The sequence below is a fragment of the Euleptes europaea genome, chromosome 5 (assembly GCF_029931775.1).
Source record: "Euleptes europaea isolate rEulEur1 chromosome 5, rEulEur1.hap1, whole genome shotgun sequence".
Lineage (NCBI taxonomy): Eukaryota > Metazoa > Chordata > Lepidosauria > Squamata > Sphaerodactylidae > Euleptes > Euleptes europaea.
This window is the reverse complement of record NC_079316.1, coordinates 108,991,573-109,009,979: the sequence shown is the minus strand read 5'-3', so window position 1 is coordinate 109,009,979 and position 18,407 is coordinate 108,991,573. Positions and strand designations below refer to the sequence as shown.

The 18,407-nt window shown below is 48.6% G+C and overlaps 1 protein-coding gene across 1 annotated transcript in view; it reads left to right on the top strand.

The window, feature by feature from the left end:
* Window positions 1-18,407, top strand: part of RET (ret proto-oncogene) — a 174,916-nt gene that overhangs the window by 3,914 nt on the left and 152,595 nt on the right. The window contains exons 2-3 of the mRNA XM_056850532.1: window positions 15,341-15,763; window positions 15,937-16,157. Of these exons, the coding sequence (XP_056706510.1) occupies window positions 15,341-15,763; window positions 15,937-16,157 (644 nt within the window). The remainder of the gene's footprint in view (window positions 1-15,340; window positions 15,764-15,936; window positions 16,158-18,407) is intronic.

Here is an 18,407-nt window from a genome sequence, read left to right as displayed (position 1 = left end):
CGATTGCCAAAATCTTACAGTGTATTGAAACCCCGTGTTAGATCCACAGCAGCCCCATATCTCTCAACCATCACCTATTTTAAATATAGATGGGCTTTTTCAAGAGCATGTTTTGATGCTATGCCGTCTGCCGTATTGGAAGGAAGGTTCCAACATATACCTTTGGAGCAACAGCGTTGCCCATGCTCAGCCAACATGGTCAAAATATCACATACAATTTTGCAGTGTGAATTTTACACTGATGTTAGAACTAACATCATTTCCCCACTGTTAGCCCATCTTGAGCAATCAAGTTATTACTCGAGGTTAACAGAGCTAGATTAAATTAGATACCTACTGGAAGATAAGGTGGCTCATGTGTCTTACGCTGTGGCAAAATTCTGTCACCTAGCCATCAAGAAAAGAAATGACATAGTAAGAAAAAAGGACTGCTAATAACTTTTAATACATAGTAAAACCATGTGCTGAAGTGATGGTTTACATAATTTATTTAAAGCAGTCCCAGGTTTGCTGCACAGGTTTTTTATATTCAACTAGGTACATGTTTGGTTATGGATGTACACAATTTTTACTTTTATGATGGTTTATGTAACTTTTTTAATGTGCATTGTTGATTGAATTTCATATAAGTGTCGGCTTAAGATTGTGTTTTATATATGTGCTGGTCTATGACCGTAACAATAAAACTACTACTACCCTTCCAACTCTATAATTCTATGATTCTAAGACCTGCGAGTGTCTTACACTGCAATCCTATTGAGACTTACTCCAGTCTAATCCCATTGAAATCAATGGCCTTAGGCTGGAGTAATTCTCAGTAAGATTGCAGTGTTAGTCTCTGTAAGTTCCCCCAAAATGCCTGACCCCAAGTCGTGGCTGCCATCAGTATGTTGTTCTTCTTAATTCCTCCAGTAGGACATCCAATACTTCTTTCAGGCAAGAAGTAGGTAGAGTGGACACTCTAGGCATCCCAATCACACTTCTTTATGGTCAGTCCTACCATGGCTACTTTTGCAGGCTGGCTTCTTATTCACTTGAAATTAGCTGAGTGGGATTCAGTGGAATGGAGAACTGTTAATAGCTAATGGACACACATGATGTAATGGTGGTTTTCATGAGTTTTAAACACAGAACTGTTCTGCTCAAAGAGAAAAGGGAGGTGGTCTGATTTGAACCTCAAAAGGAGGGACGGCAAGAGGTTTCTTCACTCCTTTTCTCACCCATTCCTTGTGCTGTCCAAAGCAGTTCCCCAACCTCCAATTTCTTTGTGATTGGGGAAGATCCACGTGTAAAACACTGAACTTCACCCCCCACTTGTAGTTTAGCCCTAGGAAAGGGAATATGACCAAGCTGTAACTTTCTAACTCAGATATATTAGACGCTTTGGAACACAGGCAGGATAATGCTGCTGCAGTCGTCTTGTTTGTGGGCTATCCATGGCTACTAGTCAAAACGGATACTAGTCATGATGCATACCTATTATCTCCAGGATCAGATGAACATGCCTATTATATGAGGTGCTGTGGAACACAGGCAGGATAAATGCTGCTGCAGTCGTCTTGTTTGTGGAATTCCTAGAGGTACCTGGTTGGCCACTGTGTGAACAGGCTGCTGGACTTGATGGGCCTGGGTCTGATCCAGAAGGGCCTTTCTTATGTTCTTATGTTACTGAGCAGAAGGAAAATTGATGGGTTGATAGTGGATTCAATTAGTATTGACATTTTGGGTACAAATTATAGTCCCTCACCCTAGACATCTTCAGATGGGGGATCTTCCCATTTGTTTCAGTTGTCACACCTGATGAGAAACCCAAATTGGCTCCTGCTGATGAAAAGCAGCATGGTGGGAGGGAGCATAGATCAGTGGTAGAACATCTGCCTTGTTACAGAAGGTCCCAGGTTCAATCCCTGGCATCTCCAGTTAAAAGGATCAGGTAGGAGGTGATGTGAAAGATCTCCACCTGAGACCTTAGAGAGCCAAGTTGACAGTCTGAGTTGACAATACTGACCTGGATGGACCAATGGTCTGATTCAGTATAAGCAGCTTCATGTGTGTTCATATTGGGGGTGGGGTGTTGGAAGGGAATGGTGCCACTGTAAGCAATGGAAATGATGCAAAAAAATTGCAAAATGAAAAATCATAAAAATATAATTCCCTGATCCATCCATAGTCAAAAGGGGCTGTTTGCCATTTGCAAATCTCGATTTTTCAATTGAGATGTCAGTATACCTTTGAACGTTGAACGACATTTCCATTTCAAACTCAATATGATTGAAATGTGGCCCATTTGTCCTAGGTATATTCCAAGCTGGAACTATGGCTATGGAGGTGGAGGCTTATTCCCCAAAAGATATTCCAGATCCCTTCCTGGAATGTTCATCTGGGGAGGGGCCGTGTCTCGGAGGAAGAGCATCTGCTCGGCATGCAGAAGGTCCCAGGTTCAATCCCCAGCATCTCCAGTTGAAAGGACCAGGTAGCAGTTGATGTGATAGACCTCAGCCTGAGACCCTGGAAAGCTGCTGCCAGTCAGAGTAGACAATCCTGACCTTGATGGACCAAGGGCCTGATTCGGTAAAAGGCAGCTTCATGTGTTCACTTCACATTTTTCTAAAGATAAAAAAGGCATGTGCCTTTTCAACTGGTTGCTTCTTTAAAAAGTAATCCTGCTGCTGTCTTCCTATGCAAAGCCATGAGGATAAGCTATAGAGTTGCATAGTGGTTAGAGGGTCAGAATAATAGGCTATGGGAAAGTACCTGGGGTTGCCAGTTTGCCTGGAGAAAAACGTGTTGTCCTTTTAACAGAGGCTAAAAAGGATTCTATGTACCAGGTGGTGCTGTTTTTCTTTTACCTGCATGCCAAGAAAAGTTTCCCCTGCCCATTTCCACCCATTAGACCTCTGTTGAAGGGACAGGACATAGTTATCCAGGCTGGTTGGTAACCCTGGAGTATTGTTGTGGAGGAGGAGAGGAGGAGGAGGAGTTGGTTTTTATATGCTGACTTTCTCTGCCACTTAAGAATCAAACCGGCTTACAATCACCCTCCCCCCACCTCCACAACAGACACCCTGTGAGGTAGGTGGGGCTGAGAGAGCTGTGACTAGCCCAAGGTCACCCAGCTGGCTTCGTGTGGAGGAGTGGGGAAACAAATCCAGTTCACCAGATTAGCCTCTGCTGCTCATGTGGAGGAGTGGGGAATCAAACCTGGTTCTCCAGATCAGAGTCCTTGCTCTAAACCACCGCTCTTAACCACTACACCATGCTGAGAGATGTTTTCGATGTAAATAAAAAAAAACTGCCACTAACAGCAAAATAAGTAGTCCCGGCAAAGGCCCTTTGCCTGTTTCCCTCGGGAATGATTAATCTGGGAGGAATTTGGGGGAAAGGCGTCCTCTGCTCTGCAATGGGAAGAGGGAGCTGGCCCCTTCTACCAGCCTGGCTACGGTAGTGTTATCGCCTCCTCTTTCCGCTGTGTGTGTGAGGATCTCCCATGCTGCCCTCACAGTGAGCTAACCATGGTCCTGAGCTGAGCTCCCTACCCGGGTGTCTCGCCTCGCTGCATCACTATGCCCTGCGGACAGCGCCTGGGATGGAAACGCAAATTCTTTATGCCCCCTCACTACAGTATCTCTGGCTGGCCCACGGGCCTGTTTTTAGTTTCGTTGTTTTGCTCAGTACTGGCAAATCCACCTTGTTATCAGGAGAAGGGGGAGGAGAAAAAGAAGAAGAGTTGGTTTTTATCTGCTGACTTTTTCTACCACTTAAAGAAGAATCAAACCAGCTTACAATCACTTTCCACAACAGACACCCTGTGAGGTAGGTGGGGCGGAGAGAGTGTGACTAGCCCAAGGTCACCCAGCTGGCTTCATGTGGAGGAGTGGGGAAACAAATCCAGTTCACCAGATTAGAGTCCGCCGCTCATGTGGAGGAGTGGGGAATTGAACCCTGTTCTCCAGATTAGAGTCAGCTGCACCATGCTGGCTCTCTGTGGCAGACAGGGGAGTATTCGATTCTAAAATTCTGCTGGGTGGCCAAAAAACTCTTTGCTATCCGGGAACAGAACTCTTTGTAAAGAATCCAGACCAGGTTCTATCTGTGCCCCTCTCTCTTCTCTGAAGTGTAAAGCTCCGGTTGGTTGGCGTTTCCCAAGGTGAGGGCATGAATTCTTTTGAGAAACTGCCAACATTTCATGTGTTTTGCAGCAAATAATTCATGACGGGAGAGTCTGTCACACTGCATTGCTAAATAGTATTCGAAATATATTAATGGATTCATTTTAAGGTATCGGTATATATTTGGGTGTTTCTTTAAGTGCCGTTTAGCACAGTGTGGGAGCTTTGAGGGATCGTGAGGCTGGGAAGATATGCAGCAGGGGAATCTAAATCTCTCCCTCCGGGACACTAAGTTCTCACAGGGGCGGGGGCAGCCCAGTTTCTCCATCTCCCTATGGGTTGTTTCCCCCTTTAAACTGATTCTCAACTGCTTTCTCCATCTTACACCTCCCCCCAGACGACATGCTTTGACCCACAGGGAATAACTCAGACCTTCGGGAATGGATTTACAAGGAAGATGCTCTAACTGATAGCCATCTGGCCACCCAAACAAAATCAGCCCCATGGTATAAAATGATTTTAAAAATATCATTTTAGAGCTTCTTATCTGGTAGAGATAACAGCTTATATTCTTAGAGCAGCTCTCGCATCACTGGGGCCTTTCACCCCATAGGGAACAGCGAGGCTGCGCCTGCTAAAAAGCAGGCACAGTACCGCCGTTCCTGGCGCTGGCAGCAAGGGCCGAAATGGGATAGGAAGCCACCTACCCTGTGGCTCCTCCCCCAGAACGCCCCCCTGCGCCGGTGCGGCCTGAGGCGCGGTCCCGTGGCGCTCTGCCGCTGGCATTACTGGCCTTGCCGCCAGCGTAAGTGTGTTTAAACACACGATTACAAGCACTTACGCTGGTGGCAAGGTCCCGCCGCCTCCTAATAAGTTTCAGCCCAATTTTTCAGGGATGGGTTGTAACACTAAAATCAACTCTAAAATTCAATGATGCCCATACTGTGGGCACAGTGGTCAGTGGCTGGACCAGAGGAAGAGGCAGCATGGGATAATGGTTAGGAGCAGTGGACTCTAATCTGGAGAACTGGGTTTGATTCTCCACTTCTCCACATGAGCGGTGGACCGGGTTGGTTTCCCTACTCCTACGCATGAAGCCTGTGGGTGACCTTGGGCTAGTCACAGTTCTCTTAGAGATCTCTCAGCCTCACCTACCTCACAAGGTGTCTGTTGTGGGGAGAGGAAAGGAAGGTGATTGTATGCCAGTTTGATTCTCCCTTATGTCGGCATATAAAAACCAACTCTTCTTCTTCTACTACTTTTGATGTCTACAATATTGCATGGAAAGCAATATAAAAGAGCCAGCGTGGTGTAGTGGTAAAGAGCGGTGGTTTGGAACAGCAGACTCTAATCTAGAGGACCAGGTTGGTTTCCCCACTCCTCCATGTGAAGCCAGCTGGGTGACCTTGGGCTACTCAGTTCACTCTGAACTCTCTCAGCCCCACCTACCTCACAAGGTGTCTGTTGTGGGGAGGGGAAGGGAAAGAGATAGTTAGCAGGTTTGATTCTCCTTCAAAGGGAAAGAGAAAGGGGGCATATAAAAACCAACTCTTCTTCTTCCTTTAGAAAGCCATGCCTAGTATCTGACGAAGGAAGCATTGACTCTCGAAACCTCATACCCTGCCAATGGCCTTTCATGTGCTACGGGACTGAAATTTTGCTCTTCTACTCCAGGCCGACACAGCTACCCGCCTTCTCTACACCTGTGCTGAATAGAAACCTTGGTGGCTTCTGTCAAATCTGGGCTTTTAAGGCCTTTCGTTTGCTGCAGCAGTGGCATTCCATAAAGCCCTGAGACGTGGTCTGTAACAAACCCAGGTAAATCACTTTGGCTCCTGTTGATGAGACGCCAAGAGCAACGAGACCTTGCTAAAATCATTCCCGGAAAGTATTCCATGTCCTGACCAGAGCTGACACTTATAGGGCACCTTATTTTTGTCATTATGAAAACACTTTGTGCATTGTTTTGTTCTTTCTTTCTTTTCTTTTTTTTAAAGATGATGGCTGTATTGATTAGTTTTTGGCTTAATTTTTAAAAAATATTATTTAAGATCAAGATCAATTGGAGGTAAATCATTTCTACTCAGAACATTGATTGGAGGCTAATTTTGCCCAAGCACTGTCTTTTTAACTTTCTCCTTATAGAGATTCATTAATTTCTACCTTTCCTGCTCAGTTAATTTCCAGCTCTCCATCTGTCTCTGCCGGTTCCCGTCACACAAACAGCAAGTAAGCAAACAAATACCCGATGCAAAAGAAAAAGAATATATTTTGCAAGATTCATCTCACCATTTTTAAGGACCTTGGTTTAGCCTGCCAAGGGCATAGGGTTGCCAGCTCCAGTTTGGGAAATACCTGGCGGTATTGGGGGGTTCCGCCTGAGGAGGGCGGGGTTCATAGAGGGGTGGGACTTCAATGCCATAGAGTCCAATTGCCAAAGCAGCCATTTTCTCCAAGTGAACTGATCTCTATCGGCTGGAGATCAGTTGTAATAGAGGGGTTCTCCAGCCACCACCTGGAGGTTGGCAACCCTACAAGGTCACAATCCAGCTAAAGAGCCTTCTGGGTGTTATTACATTCAAACCCTGTCCAGCATGGTTGGGTCCCCAACCTTTTTGAGCCCATGGGCACATTTGGAATTCTGACACAGCATGGTGGGTGCAGCAACAAAATGGCTGCCACAAGATGGCCGGCACAGGAGGCGGAGCCAGCCACAAAATGATTGCCACTGCTTAACTTTAGTAACAAAGTGCAGGTCCTTCTGCTGTGGTGATCCACATATGCCTGCCAGGCGGCTAAGTATCACTCCTTTATGCTCTGCTTGCTGCTTCTGGGTTCCATTCCTCACAGGAAGGCGTATGGATGAAGTTCCCAAAGATTCGACACTCAGCTGTTCAATCATTCTCTGATTAGGGCTGGGTAGGATCTACACATCATTGGATAATGTGCTATAGTAACAAGGAAAATACATGCTGTCATATAAGGGACTGTGCAGAGTTGTTTTCTGTTGCCCCAGAAGGTCAGACCAGAACCAACAGGTTGAAATTAAATTAAAAGAGTTTCCGGCTAAACATTAGAAAGAACATTCTGACAGTTAGAGCTGTTCCTTAGTGGAACAGGCTTCCTCGGGAGGTGGTGAGATCTCTTTCCCTGGAGGTTTTTATGCAGAGGCAAGATGGCCATCTGTTAGCAATGCTGATTCTGTGACCTTAGGCAGATCATAAGAGGGAGGACAGGAAGGTTTGCATCAGTGTTTGGCTCTCGTGGCCCTTTCTTGAATGCCAAGGGAAATGCCGACCGCCACTTTGGGGTCAGGAAGCAATTTTCCTCCAGGCCAGATTGACCAGGGATCCTGGAAGGTTTTGGGGTTGTTGTTGTTGTTTGCCATCTTCTGGGTGTGGAGTAGGGGTCACTGGGAGTGTGGCGGTAGGTAGTTGTGAATTTTCTGCATTGTGCAGAGGGTTGATCTATATGACCCTGGTGGTCCCTTCCAACTCTATGATTACAGAAGAGCCATGTCCAATCATGTGCAGATACAGCCATGCTTGAACCAAACATCTCAACCTTCCCATTCTGTTGAAAACATCTCAACCTTCCCATATTTCCCATTCATGAACTTTCTGCCCAATTCTGAATGCTGCAGGCGTATTGTTTTCCTTCCAATGCACCTCCATCCAGTTTAGGTTCCTGCCACCATCCCCTAGCTGCCTGAATGGCTAGGGTTGCCAGGTCCCTCTTCACCACCGGTGGAAGGTTTTTGGGATGGAGCTTGAGGCAGGCAGGGTTTGAGGAGGGGAGGGACTTCAATGCCATAGAGTCCAATTGCCAACACAACAATTTTCTCCAGGGGAACTGATCTCTATCGGCTGGAGATCAGTTGTAATAGCAGGAGATCTGCAGCTTTTACCTGTAGGTTGGCCACCCTATGAATGGCCCAGCTTCACCGGGGCACATCAGAGGTGGGGAATTAAGAAGGGTTGACCATGGTTGGTTCTTAGAGGGGAGACCACCAAGGAAGATGGGGGTTGCTATGCAGAGGAAGGCAATGGCAAACCAGTTCTGGTCGCCTCTTTCCTGGGATGCCCCATGGATGGGATCACCATTAGTTGATTGCAACTCACCATCACCTTCTTCGCCTTCTTTTTCTGCTGCTGTCATCAAGAGACCAAGTGAGAATGGTCCCTTTAGGGAGTACTTATGCATGGAGAACCTGCCTCAGCCCAGGATTAGATCATTATCTCCAGGTACCATCCCAGCTTTATAATTAGATTATTTCATCCCATGACCTAGGTTTGACTACGGCTATGATTCAGCAGTGACCTCATTGCTCAATATAGATCATTTATATTTTATGCTCCCAAAGTTTAATGCCGCAGCAAGGACTCATTTTCTATTAATGGAAACGATCGCCGATTACTTTTTGAAGTAAAATCTAAGAGGATGCTTGGTTTCCACGGGTTGCTCAGGAGAAGTATTTGGGGGCACCCTGTCAACAAGGTCGCATATGACAAGGAAAATTCACGGTGGCAGCATGCTAAACAAAGCCATAGAGAGGCAGTATAGGATAGTGGTTAGCACACCAGACCAAGAAGAAGAATTGTTTTTTATAAGCCGACTTTCTCTCCTGCTTAAGGAAGAATCAAACTGGCTTACAATCACCTTCCCTTTCCCTCCCCACAACAGACACCCTGTGAGGTAGGTGGGGCTGAGAGAGTGTGACTAGCCCAAGGTCACCCAGCTGGCTTCATGTGTAGGAGTGGGGAAACAAATCCAGTTCACCAGATTAGCCTCTGCCGCTCATGTGGAGGAGAGGGGAATCAAACCTGGTTCTCCATATCAGAGTCCACCACTCCAAACCACCGCTCTTAACGACTACACCATGCTGGCTCTAAGACCAGAGAGATGTGGGTTCAAATCCCCATTCTGCTGCAAAATTCACTGGGTGACTTTGGGACAGTCATGTGCTCTCCATCCAGTTTAAATGTGATTCTGGGCATAAAGAGCATTCCGTGGGGGGTTTCTTCTTGCCCACCAGCAACACAATTAAACCAGGCTTTAGTCAAATCCAGGAGACACAAGTCCTTAACTCTTCAAGTTGGAGGGTTCCATCTAACTCAACTATACTTGCTTCATGAATTCAAGGAAGACACAATGACCTTTTTTAAACCTTATTTACCATAGGCCCCCCAAAATTAAAGACTTTCACATATCTCAAAGATACTAATGCATCTTGGAGTAGAAAATGTCCCACAAAGGAGAGAGAAAAATATTTGTGGTGGCAAAAGACATTTGGAAATTTCATCTCTTCAACTCTATTTATGGTCTATGTTTGTCACTGAGACTTCAGATGAATTATAGGATGGAAGTCAATGCAATCAAATAGCCTGAGATTATCTAATAAGCAATACAATAGGACCAGGATTACAAAAATTAGAAACACTGAAAAAAAATTATTAGGCATGATACATGAAGGGGGAAAACTAGAACCCTTAGCATCTCCTGAAACCTATTTGTGGGGTGGCTTTCTGTTTTTGGGGGCAGATGGAAATCGTTTGGACATCCTGAAATTAAGCATGTTACTAGACTCCTTCATCAATTTTACTTGATACATTGAACAATCAAGAAAATGGAATTACAAAAGGTGAAAACAATCCAACAAGAGCAGGATAATTCATACAAAAATGGATAATACATAACAAACACACTGGCAGAGGCTTACAGTGTTTTTTATACCCCAATTTCTCTACCTTTTTAAGGAGTCTCAAACCGGCTTACAATCTCCTTCCCTTCCCCTCCCCACAACAGACATCTTGTGAGGCAGGTGGGGCTGAGAGAGTTCGGAGAGAACTGTGACTAGCCCAAGGTCACCCAGCAGGCTTTATGTGGAGTGGAGAATAGAACCCGGTTCTCCAGATTAGAGTCCGCCGCTCTTAACCACCACACCTCGCTGGCTCTCTGTGGAGTGTGCTGGGGTGGTAAATTTATTTTTGCTTTTCTGCTCCAAATCACCCCAGCTGCTTTCGCTCCTTGCAGGGTTCCAGACCTGTGCTTGTGACCCAAGAAATGCACAAAGCCCACCCCTCCTATTCCCAAAGGAATGATTTTCCCAGCAATCTCTCATCCATCCGTGTCAATATCCTAGAGGACCACAGCAAGTGAAAAAGACAACACAGGAGAGATCACTAGGCTTGCCAGGTCCCTCTTCACCACTGGTGGGAGGTTTTTTGGGGGGTGGAGCCTGAGGAGGACGTGGTTTGGGGAGGGGAAGGACTTCAATGCCATAGAGTCCAATTACCAAAGCTGCCATTTTCTCCAGATGAACTCTATCGCTGGAGATCAGTTGTAATAGCAGGAGATCTCCAGCTAGTACCTGGAGGTTGGCAACCCTAACTCCATAGCATTGTAACATGCTGAGGTCCCTCCTCTTCCCAAACCCCACCCTCCCCAGGCTTTTAGAAAAGGGACTTTTATTAGGGTTGCCAACCTCCAGGTACTAGCTGGACATCTCCTGCAACTACAACTGATCTCCACCCAATACAGATCAGATCACCTGGAGAAAATGGCTGCTTTGGCCATTGGACTCTATGGCATTGAAGTCCCTCCCCTCCCCAAACCCTGCCCTCCTCAGACTCTGTCTCCAAAACCTCCCGCCGGTGGCGAAGAGGGACCTGGCAACCCTAAACCTTAGGTGGGTGGGTACGATTTACTCTTTCGTATCCTAAAAGCAAACCTTTAGGGTCTAGCAATGGAATGTCTCCCCACTTTTAATCCAGGACAGAAACGTGTCTGCTGTGTTAACCTTCGGGTTGCCAGCTCTGAGTTGGGAGATACCTGGAGATTTTGGGGGCACAGCCTGAGGAGGGCGGGGTTTGGGAAGGGTGGGACTTCAATGCCATACACTCCAATGGCGAAAGCAGCCATTTTCTCCAGGGCAACAGATCTCTATCAGCAGGAGATCTCCAGCTAGTCCCTGGATGTTGGCAACCCTATGTTAACCAAAGCCCAGGAAACACTGCTCCAGCCTGCCTCTTCGACCGGGCTCCTTGTGCAAAACCAACGTGGCGATGTCATCGACATTACAGTTACTCTATGACTCCTCACTTGACTCACAGACCTGTAAGATTTCCCCACCCTCTTCCTTTTCTTGGAAACCTCTTCCCAGCAGGCTTCTCCTGCGTTCTCTGCACTACTGGCCAAAAGGAGCCAAATCAGATGCTGTTGCAGATGATGACACCCAGTGGCGGATCTACATTTTTGGGGCCCTGAAGCTTGAATGGTTATGGGGGCCCCTTCGCAACCAGCAACAATAGGGCAACGTCCAACAACGCCCTGGCCCCAGCCTGATGGACTGTTCTTCCAAGTAACATCAGGGCCCTATGGGACCTTCAGAAGTTCTGCGGGGCCTGTAAAACAGAGCTTTCCCACCAGGCCTACAATTGAGGGCAACCACAGGTTTTCATCGTTACTAGCCTCCCTCTCCTCTCCCTCGGGGCTTCTGATATGAGGATTTGGCTGCTTGGCTGAGCCTCCAATGGCCCTGTAATGATATGAGTACCATCTTGTTAACTGTATTGAATGGTTTTATGAATTTTATTGATTACTCATGAATTTTAGATATATATGATTTTAATGATTGTTGTTACCTGCTGTCAGGTAAGAGAGAGGAATGGGGATCTTCAGTAGCTGCCACCACTCTGGTGTGAGCCTAACTCAAGAAGGCCCAGAGCACCCTGCCTGCTGCTTCTTCTCCCAACAGGGTATACTTTCTAGGTGACCAAATGAGGCATGAGGACCCAGGGCAGAGTAACAAACAGTTTATTAAAAAGGTCTAATAATAATGATAACTCAAGCCATAATAGGATGACAAAACCAGTAAAGGCAGGCAATCAAACAAATAAAAACCCTAACACGTCTATCTTTACTGTCCCTAGCCCTCTCCTGGCATGAGGCCTCAGGCTAACTCACCCCTTCCTGGACGAGGGATTCGTCCATCTGCAGCAGCCTCTCCCCTGCCCTGCTCCCTAGGAGTGAACCCCCTCCCTTTTCAAGCAAGGCATTTTATTCCTTCTCCCCAGGCACCACTCCCTTACCCCTGATTGGCCCTAGCCTTCCCGCCAAATCCTCTTCCACCAATCACAAGGCCCAGAGGGTACCTGGGAGATGTAGGTCTGGTAACTACTTTAGTATAGGCCTCCCTAGGGCCTGTAGGCTGCACTTGAGGCCTAGGATCATGACACCCACCCTGGGCCCGGCTTTGACCGGGAATGAGGTTGGGCTACAAATTTAACTAATAAATAATAATAATAGGGAGGGGGTCATCAGAGGAATAAAGAGGTGAAAAATCTGATCTTTTGGCATTAAAATGCACAAGCGAGACGAATGCAGCCTGAATTGAGAATTCAGATGTCTTTTTATGGTTCTGATTGGCTCTAGCCTAAGGGCTGAGCTATAGAATTATTAAGCCGTGTACCAACGAAGGATTTGAGGATCCAGCTGTCAAAATGTAGGCTATGAATAGATTCTGGTGATGTCAGAGAGCCCTTACAGCTGGGGGTTCAAGCACTGCAAGCCCCCAAGAAAATTTTGAAATTTGGCCAATTACAGGGACATTTTGAGGCCATGTGAAATGGGTATTATTAGAGCATATTCTAAAGTCAATATTAAGTACTTCAACCCATTGGCTTATGATTCTATCACTAAAAACTTCCATTGATTTTGTAGAGAAATTCACTCATTAAAAAAAAGTTGCTTCGGGGGCCCCTCCAGGATTGGGGCCCCTGAAGCTTAAGCTTCATTAGTTTCACAGTAGATCTGCCTCTGATGACACCGTTATTGCAAAGCATAGAACTGGACGTCCACAAAGCCAGGCAGACGGCATGCTCCTGTTCCTGGAAAAGCGAACAACCAGGCAGCCTTTTGCCTGCTCTGTGGCCATCTCTGTTGTCGCCTCTGAATGGTCACTTCTTGGTTTCTAGGGTTGCCAACCTCCAGGTTGTCTTGTTTGAGGGCTTTCTAGAGGCACCTGGTTGGCCACTGTGTGAACAGACTGCTGGACTTGATGGGCCTTGGTCTGATCCAGCAGGGCTTTTCTTATGTTCTTAGGTAGTAGCTGGAGATCTCCTGCTGTTTCAACTGATCTCCAGCTGACAGAGATCAGTTCACCTGGAGAAAATGGCCACTTTGGCAACTGGACTCTACGGCATTGAAGTCCCTCCCCTCCCCAAACTCCTCCGTCCTCAGGCTTCACCCCCAAATCCTCCTGCCGGTGGCGAAGAGGGACCTGGCAACCTTACTCTACCCTGTAATCTCCAGGAATTGCCCAACCTGGAGTTGGTAACCCTACTGCTGCACAACTTGTGGAGCAGTCCTGAGTTGCAACATCCTCTAGCTCAAAATGGCCTCCATCGACCTTTCTTAAAAAAAAAAAAATCAGACATGTGGGGGACTGCAGACGTGTGTAGAAGCAGTGATAAACCAACTGTTGTACTGTACAGGAGAGGCACTAAAAAGCATCCGTTCCTTGCTCTATTTTCTTTGGCCGGGGCTTTTAGCTGAGTATTGATGGCTTGCTGGGAAGGCTAATAGGTTGTTAAAAGTTTCTCCCCCCACACACACTTTCTCATTTGCGGTTCAAAAGTGGCATTATACTAATAAGTGCGATGCATACATTCGGGGCTAGCTTGGGCGCTTGCCAGGAAAGATGGCGTCCTCTGGAGCAGCTCCCCCCCCCCCGGTCAGGAAGAAATCTCTGCTTTTCCCCGGGATGAATTATTCAACACCTTTAATGTAGGCAGGGTGGGGCAAGTTACTATTCCGGAACTGGCACGGTCGTGTCGCGGTTTGTTACAGGGTGTGGGTTGCTGCTGCCGCTGCTGGTTCTCTCCTTCACTCTGACCCAGATCTTTGGGTCACTCTTCAACGCAGCAGTATCTCTGCGGCTTTCCTATAAAACCCTCTGCCAAGTTTTGGAGCGCCCAGGTATAATCATTGAATCGTAGAGTTGGAAGGGGTCACCAGGGTCATCTAGTCCAACCCCCCCCCTTGGACAATGCAGGAAATGCACAACTACCTCCCCCCACACCCTCAGTGACCTCCTTTAGGTTTTCTTCTGGATATGTACGTGTTGGTAATATTTATAAATATTTCTGTGCTTTTTAGAAAGCTTGTATTTTAGGCCCTGTGTTTTTAAATACAATTGTGCACAATATATAATAAAAAAGACGTTTTTTGTTTGTTTGTTATAGTAGATAGTGTTTAGCTCAACCCCTTTGGTTTGCTCTCACTTTTAGGCTGTGTTTCTTTCTTCCCCCTTTTTCTGCAACTCTGATTTCAAGCCAGGCCTCCAGCTTGCTAACTATTTGGAGGTTTGGGGGCAGGAGTCTGAAGAAGGTGGGGGTCAGGGTAGGGTCGCCAGCTCTGGGTTAGGAAATATCTGGAGATTTTGAGGTGGAGCCTGAGGAGAGCGGGGTTCACAAGGTTGGAAGAGACACAAGGGCCATCCAGTCCAACCCCCTGCCATGCAGGATCCCACAACCAAAGCGCTCCCGACAGATGGCCATCCAGCCTCTGCTTAAAGACCTCCGAAGATGGGGACTCCACCACCCTCCTAGGCAGCCCTCACCATCAGAAAGTTCTTCCTAATGTTTCGGTGGACTTGCTTTTCTCTTACTTTAAATCCATTACTCCGTGTCCTAGTCTCTGGAGCAACCGAGAACAAGCTAGTAGAAAAGGGCAAGAGTCGAGTAGCAGCTAAAGACTAACAAAAATATTTCATCTGAAGAAGTGAGCTGTGGCTCACGAAAGCTCATACCCTACCAGAAAATATTTTTGTTAGTCTTTAAGGTGCTACTGGACTCTGGCCCTTTTCTACTACTGCAGACAGACTAACACGGCTACCGACAGAGAAGAAGCTAGTTCCCTCATCAACATGACATCCCTTCAAATATTTAAACATGGCCATCATGTCTCCCCTTAACCTTCTCTTCTCCAGACTGAACAAACCCAGCCCCTTAAGTCTCTCCTCCTAGGGCATGGATTCCAGACCTTTGACCATTCTGGGGGTTCAGGGAGGGACTTCAACGGCATCGAGTCCAATTGCCAAAGTGGCCCCTTTCTCCAGGTTGGGCATGACCTGGAGATTCTGGGGGCTGAGCCTGAGGAAGGTGGGGTTTGTAGAGGGGAGGGGCTCCGATGCCATCGAGTCCAATGGCCAAAGCGGCCATTTCCTCCAGGGGGACTGGCCTCGACGGGCTGGAGATCCGTAGTGACGGCGGGAGATCTCCCGCCGCCACCTGGAGGCCGGCGACCCTGGCGGTCTCCGCTCTTCCCGAGGGGCCCCTGGCCCAGCCCCCCGCCCCGCCCCATGCCTTCATTCACGAGGGGGGCGGCGCGACGGCTCGTCCACTCGCCGCCCGATGGAAGGCGCGGCTGGGCGGCCGCCAGGGGGAAGCCAGCCCAGCCCAGTCCGCCCAGCCCAGCCCAGCCCATTCGACGCCGGGCGGCCGGGCGTGCGGGCAGCTGCGCCGCGAGGAGCGCACGGAGCGGAGCGGAGCGCACGGGCTGAGCGCCCCTCCAGTCCCCGGCTGGTGCCGAGCGGAGCGCAGCAAGCAGCCCAGCCCAGCCCGGACGGCAGCAGCAGCCGCCGCCGCCCGCTGGTCTCCCGCGCCCAGAGCCCAGCGGCCGGAGGAGGACGAGGAGGAGGAGGAGGAGGAGAGCGGCGGCGGCGGGTCGGGGAGGCGAGGCGGGCGGCGGGGCTCCCTTGGCGCGGGGCTCCCCGACGGGCCTCGGGCTGCCGGGGCTGAGCGGCGCGGGCTGCCTCGCCCCGCAGCGGCCCGGGACCCGCCGGCCATGGGGCGCCCCGCCTGAAACGACGGCGGGACCCCCGCCGCGCCCCGAGTCCACGGGATCTCCGGCGCACGTGTGGAAAGTCCAGCCCGCCCCCTTGGCCCAACTCGCGCGGGGAGGAAAGGAGGATGGGATTACCGGGCGAGAGGAAGGCAGGGCGGCCTTTGGCCAGGTGGACGGTGGGGCTCTTTTTCTTGGGCCAAGGTGAGTAGACCTGATGGGGGGGGAGAATCTCTAGGGTGGGATGTGGGGGTTAGGTCGGGGGATCTCTAGGGTGGGGTGGGGGGTTAGAGGGTGCGATTCAGCCGGCGCGGAAGCAAGTTGGGGGACCCGCCCCCGCCCCAGAGGGGACTCCTGCCGAGGCCACGCGGGCCGGCTCGGGTGGGCTCGCCCGCACCTGCTCGGGCTCAGCCAATAGGCCGCTGCGGCCCCGCGCCGGTTTCTTCCCCCCCAAGGAGTGCGGGGTCTTATCCCTGGCTCCTGTCGTTGCCTGTAGTGGGACTTGTCAGTTTGCGCGTGTAAGGATTGCACGTGTGGAGGATGGGCCCGCGAAGGGATTGCAAAGTTACCAGCAGAACTTTCACCGTGAGGAGGAAAAGTCGCGTTGAACTGGGTGGCGCTTTGGAGTAAATGTCTTCGGGGGTAGTTGTGAATTCCCTGCATTGTGCCGGAGGTTGGACTAGATGACCCTGGGGGATCCCTTCCAACTCTGGGATTCTGTGAGATCTCCAGCTACCCCCTGTGTCAACAGCAATGCTGATTCTGTGAATTTCGGCAGATCATGAGAGGGAGGGCACGAAGGGTTGTGCCGGTGTTTGGCTCTCCTGGCCCTTTCTTACATGCCCAGGGTAATGCCGATTGGCACTTTGGGGTCAAGAAGGAATTTTCCTCCAGGCCAGATTGGCCAGGGATCCTGGAGGGTTTTTGTTGCCATCGTCTGGGCATGGAGTAGGGGTCCCTGGGGGTGTAGGGGGGAGTGAGTTGTGAATTCCCTGCATTGTGCAGGGGGTTGGACTAGATGATCCTGGTGGTACCTTCCAACTTTGGCTGCACTCCCCCTCCCCCCATGGTTTGCCTCTGAACCAGCCTGCAGTAAGCTGTGCGTTCGGTGCTTGGATTGGGCCTGGGGGGAGGGGGTTCAGGGCTGAAGGCCCCTCCCAGCCCTGAAAATCCCAGGAACTTTTTGCAATTGGAGTGACATTATTTACTATCTCAGAGCAAACTTGGGGGTAGGAAATTGGCACTTGGGATGAGTTCAATGCAGGTGGAAGGTGTTGCCCCCACCCCAGGTTTTCCAAGATACCTTTTTCTCTCCCTCCCATCATCAAATTAAATTGGCTTCAGGTTGATAAATTGGGGTGGGGTGGGGGGAGAAGCCTCAAGATGAAAAGTTATTGGCTGGGCCCGGCAGCTGATGCTTCTCGCAGCTGTTTAGTTTCTAAGGCAAACAGAAAGCGGGGGAAAAAGTCCATTATCTTCCTCTCCTCCATCTGCCCGTGTTTGCCAAACCGGTTGTGATGTTTTTGGTGAATAAATCAAAGTTGGTGTTTTGGGAAAGAAACTCATCCAGAGCCTCTTTGGGAGTGGGGTACCCATTTAAATAATTAAAAACAGTTGTGTTCCCCACCGCCCGCCCCCTGCTTAGACAAAGAACACCTTTTTCAGATGGAGCCCGCTGGCTGCTTTGGAGTTGGAAGCCATTGGCTGTTGTGTGATTTTCAGCGCTTGTTTTCCCTTAATGCTGTGCCCAGATTAAACGTTTGAAAACCATCAACTGCAGCTTAAATAAGCATCAGTTAGGGTGATGATAAAACCGGTTCCTTTTCTGGTTTCCCAGAACCTTTTCGTCTACAAAGTTCTTAAGAATCGGCCCTGGCTATATTTTAAGTCTTTGGGCGGTGTGATTTCATCTTCCTCTTTGTTCATCTCTCTTGGTAAAGGTCTGCACCTTTTCTTTAGTACTTTCTAAAGCTCTACGGAGACATAACAAATATAAAACGGAAAGAATATGAACATTAGAAATCCCGCTTTCCCCATGTTTACAGATTTATTGGATGAATTTAGTAATGTGCTTTGCACGTGTCTCATTCTGCCTTTAATTTCTCACTACACTGATCATGTAGTCAGTTGTGCACAACTCTTTACTGGAGTCCAAGGGAAAGTCCCTGCCCCCAGGTGCTTACAATATACGTTTTATCAGTAGGGAAAAGCATCCAGCGAGAAGAGAGAGGAGATGCAAGAATGACATTTCATAATGTGATTTAAAACATATTTTCCCCTCTTGTGCTGCTGTGTTTCTAGAATTACAAACATCCATAGTTTGAAAAGATTTCATGTTTTAAAATTCGGAGTGGGATTGCTCACATTAATTTGAAAGGAACTGTGGACAGATTAATCCAGAATTTGTAAACATACTTATTCAGGGTTGAGGAATATATTTCTAACACAGATCCC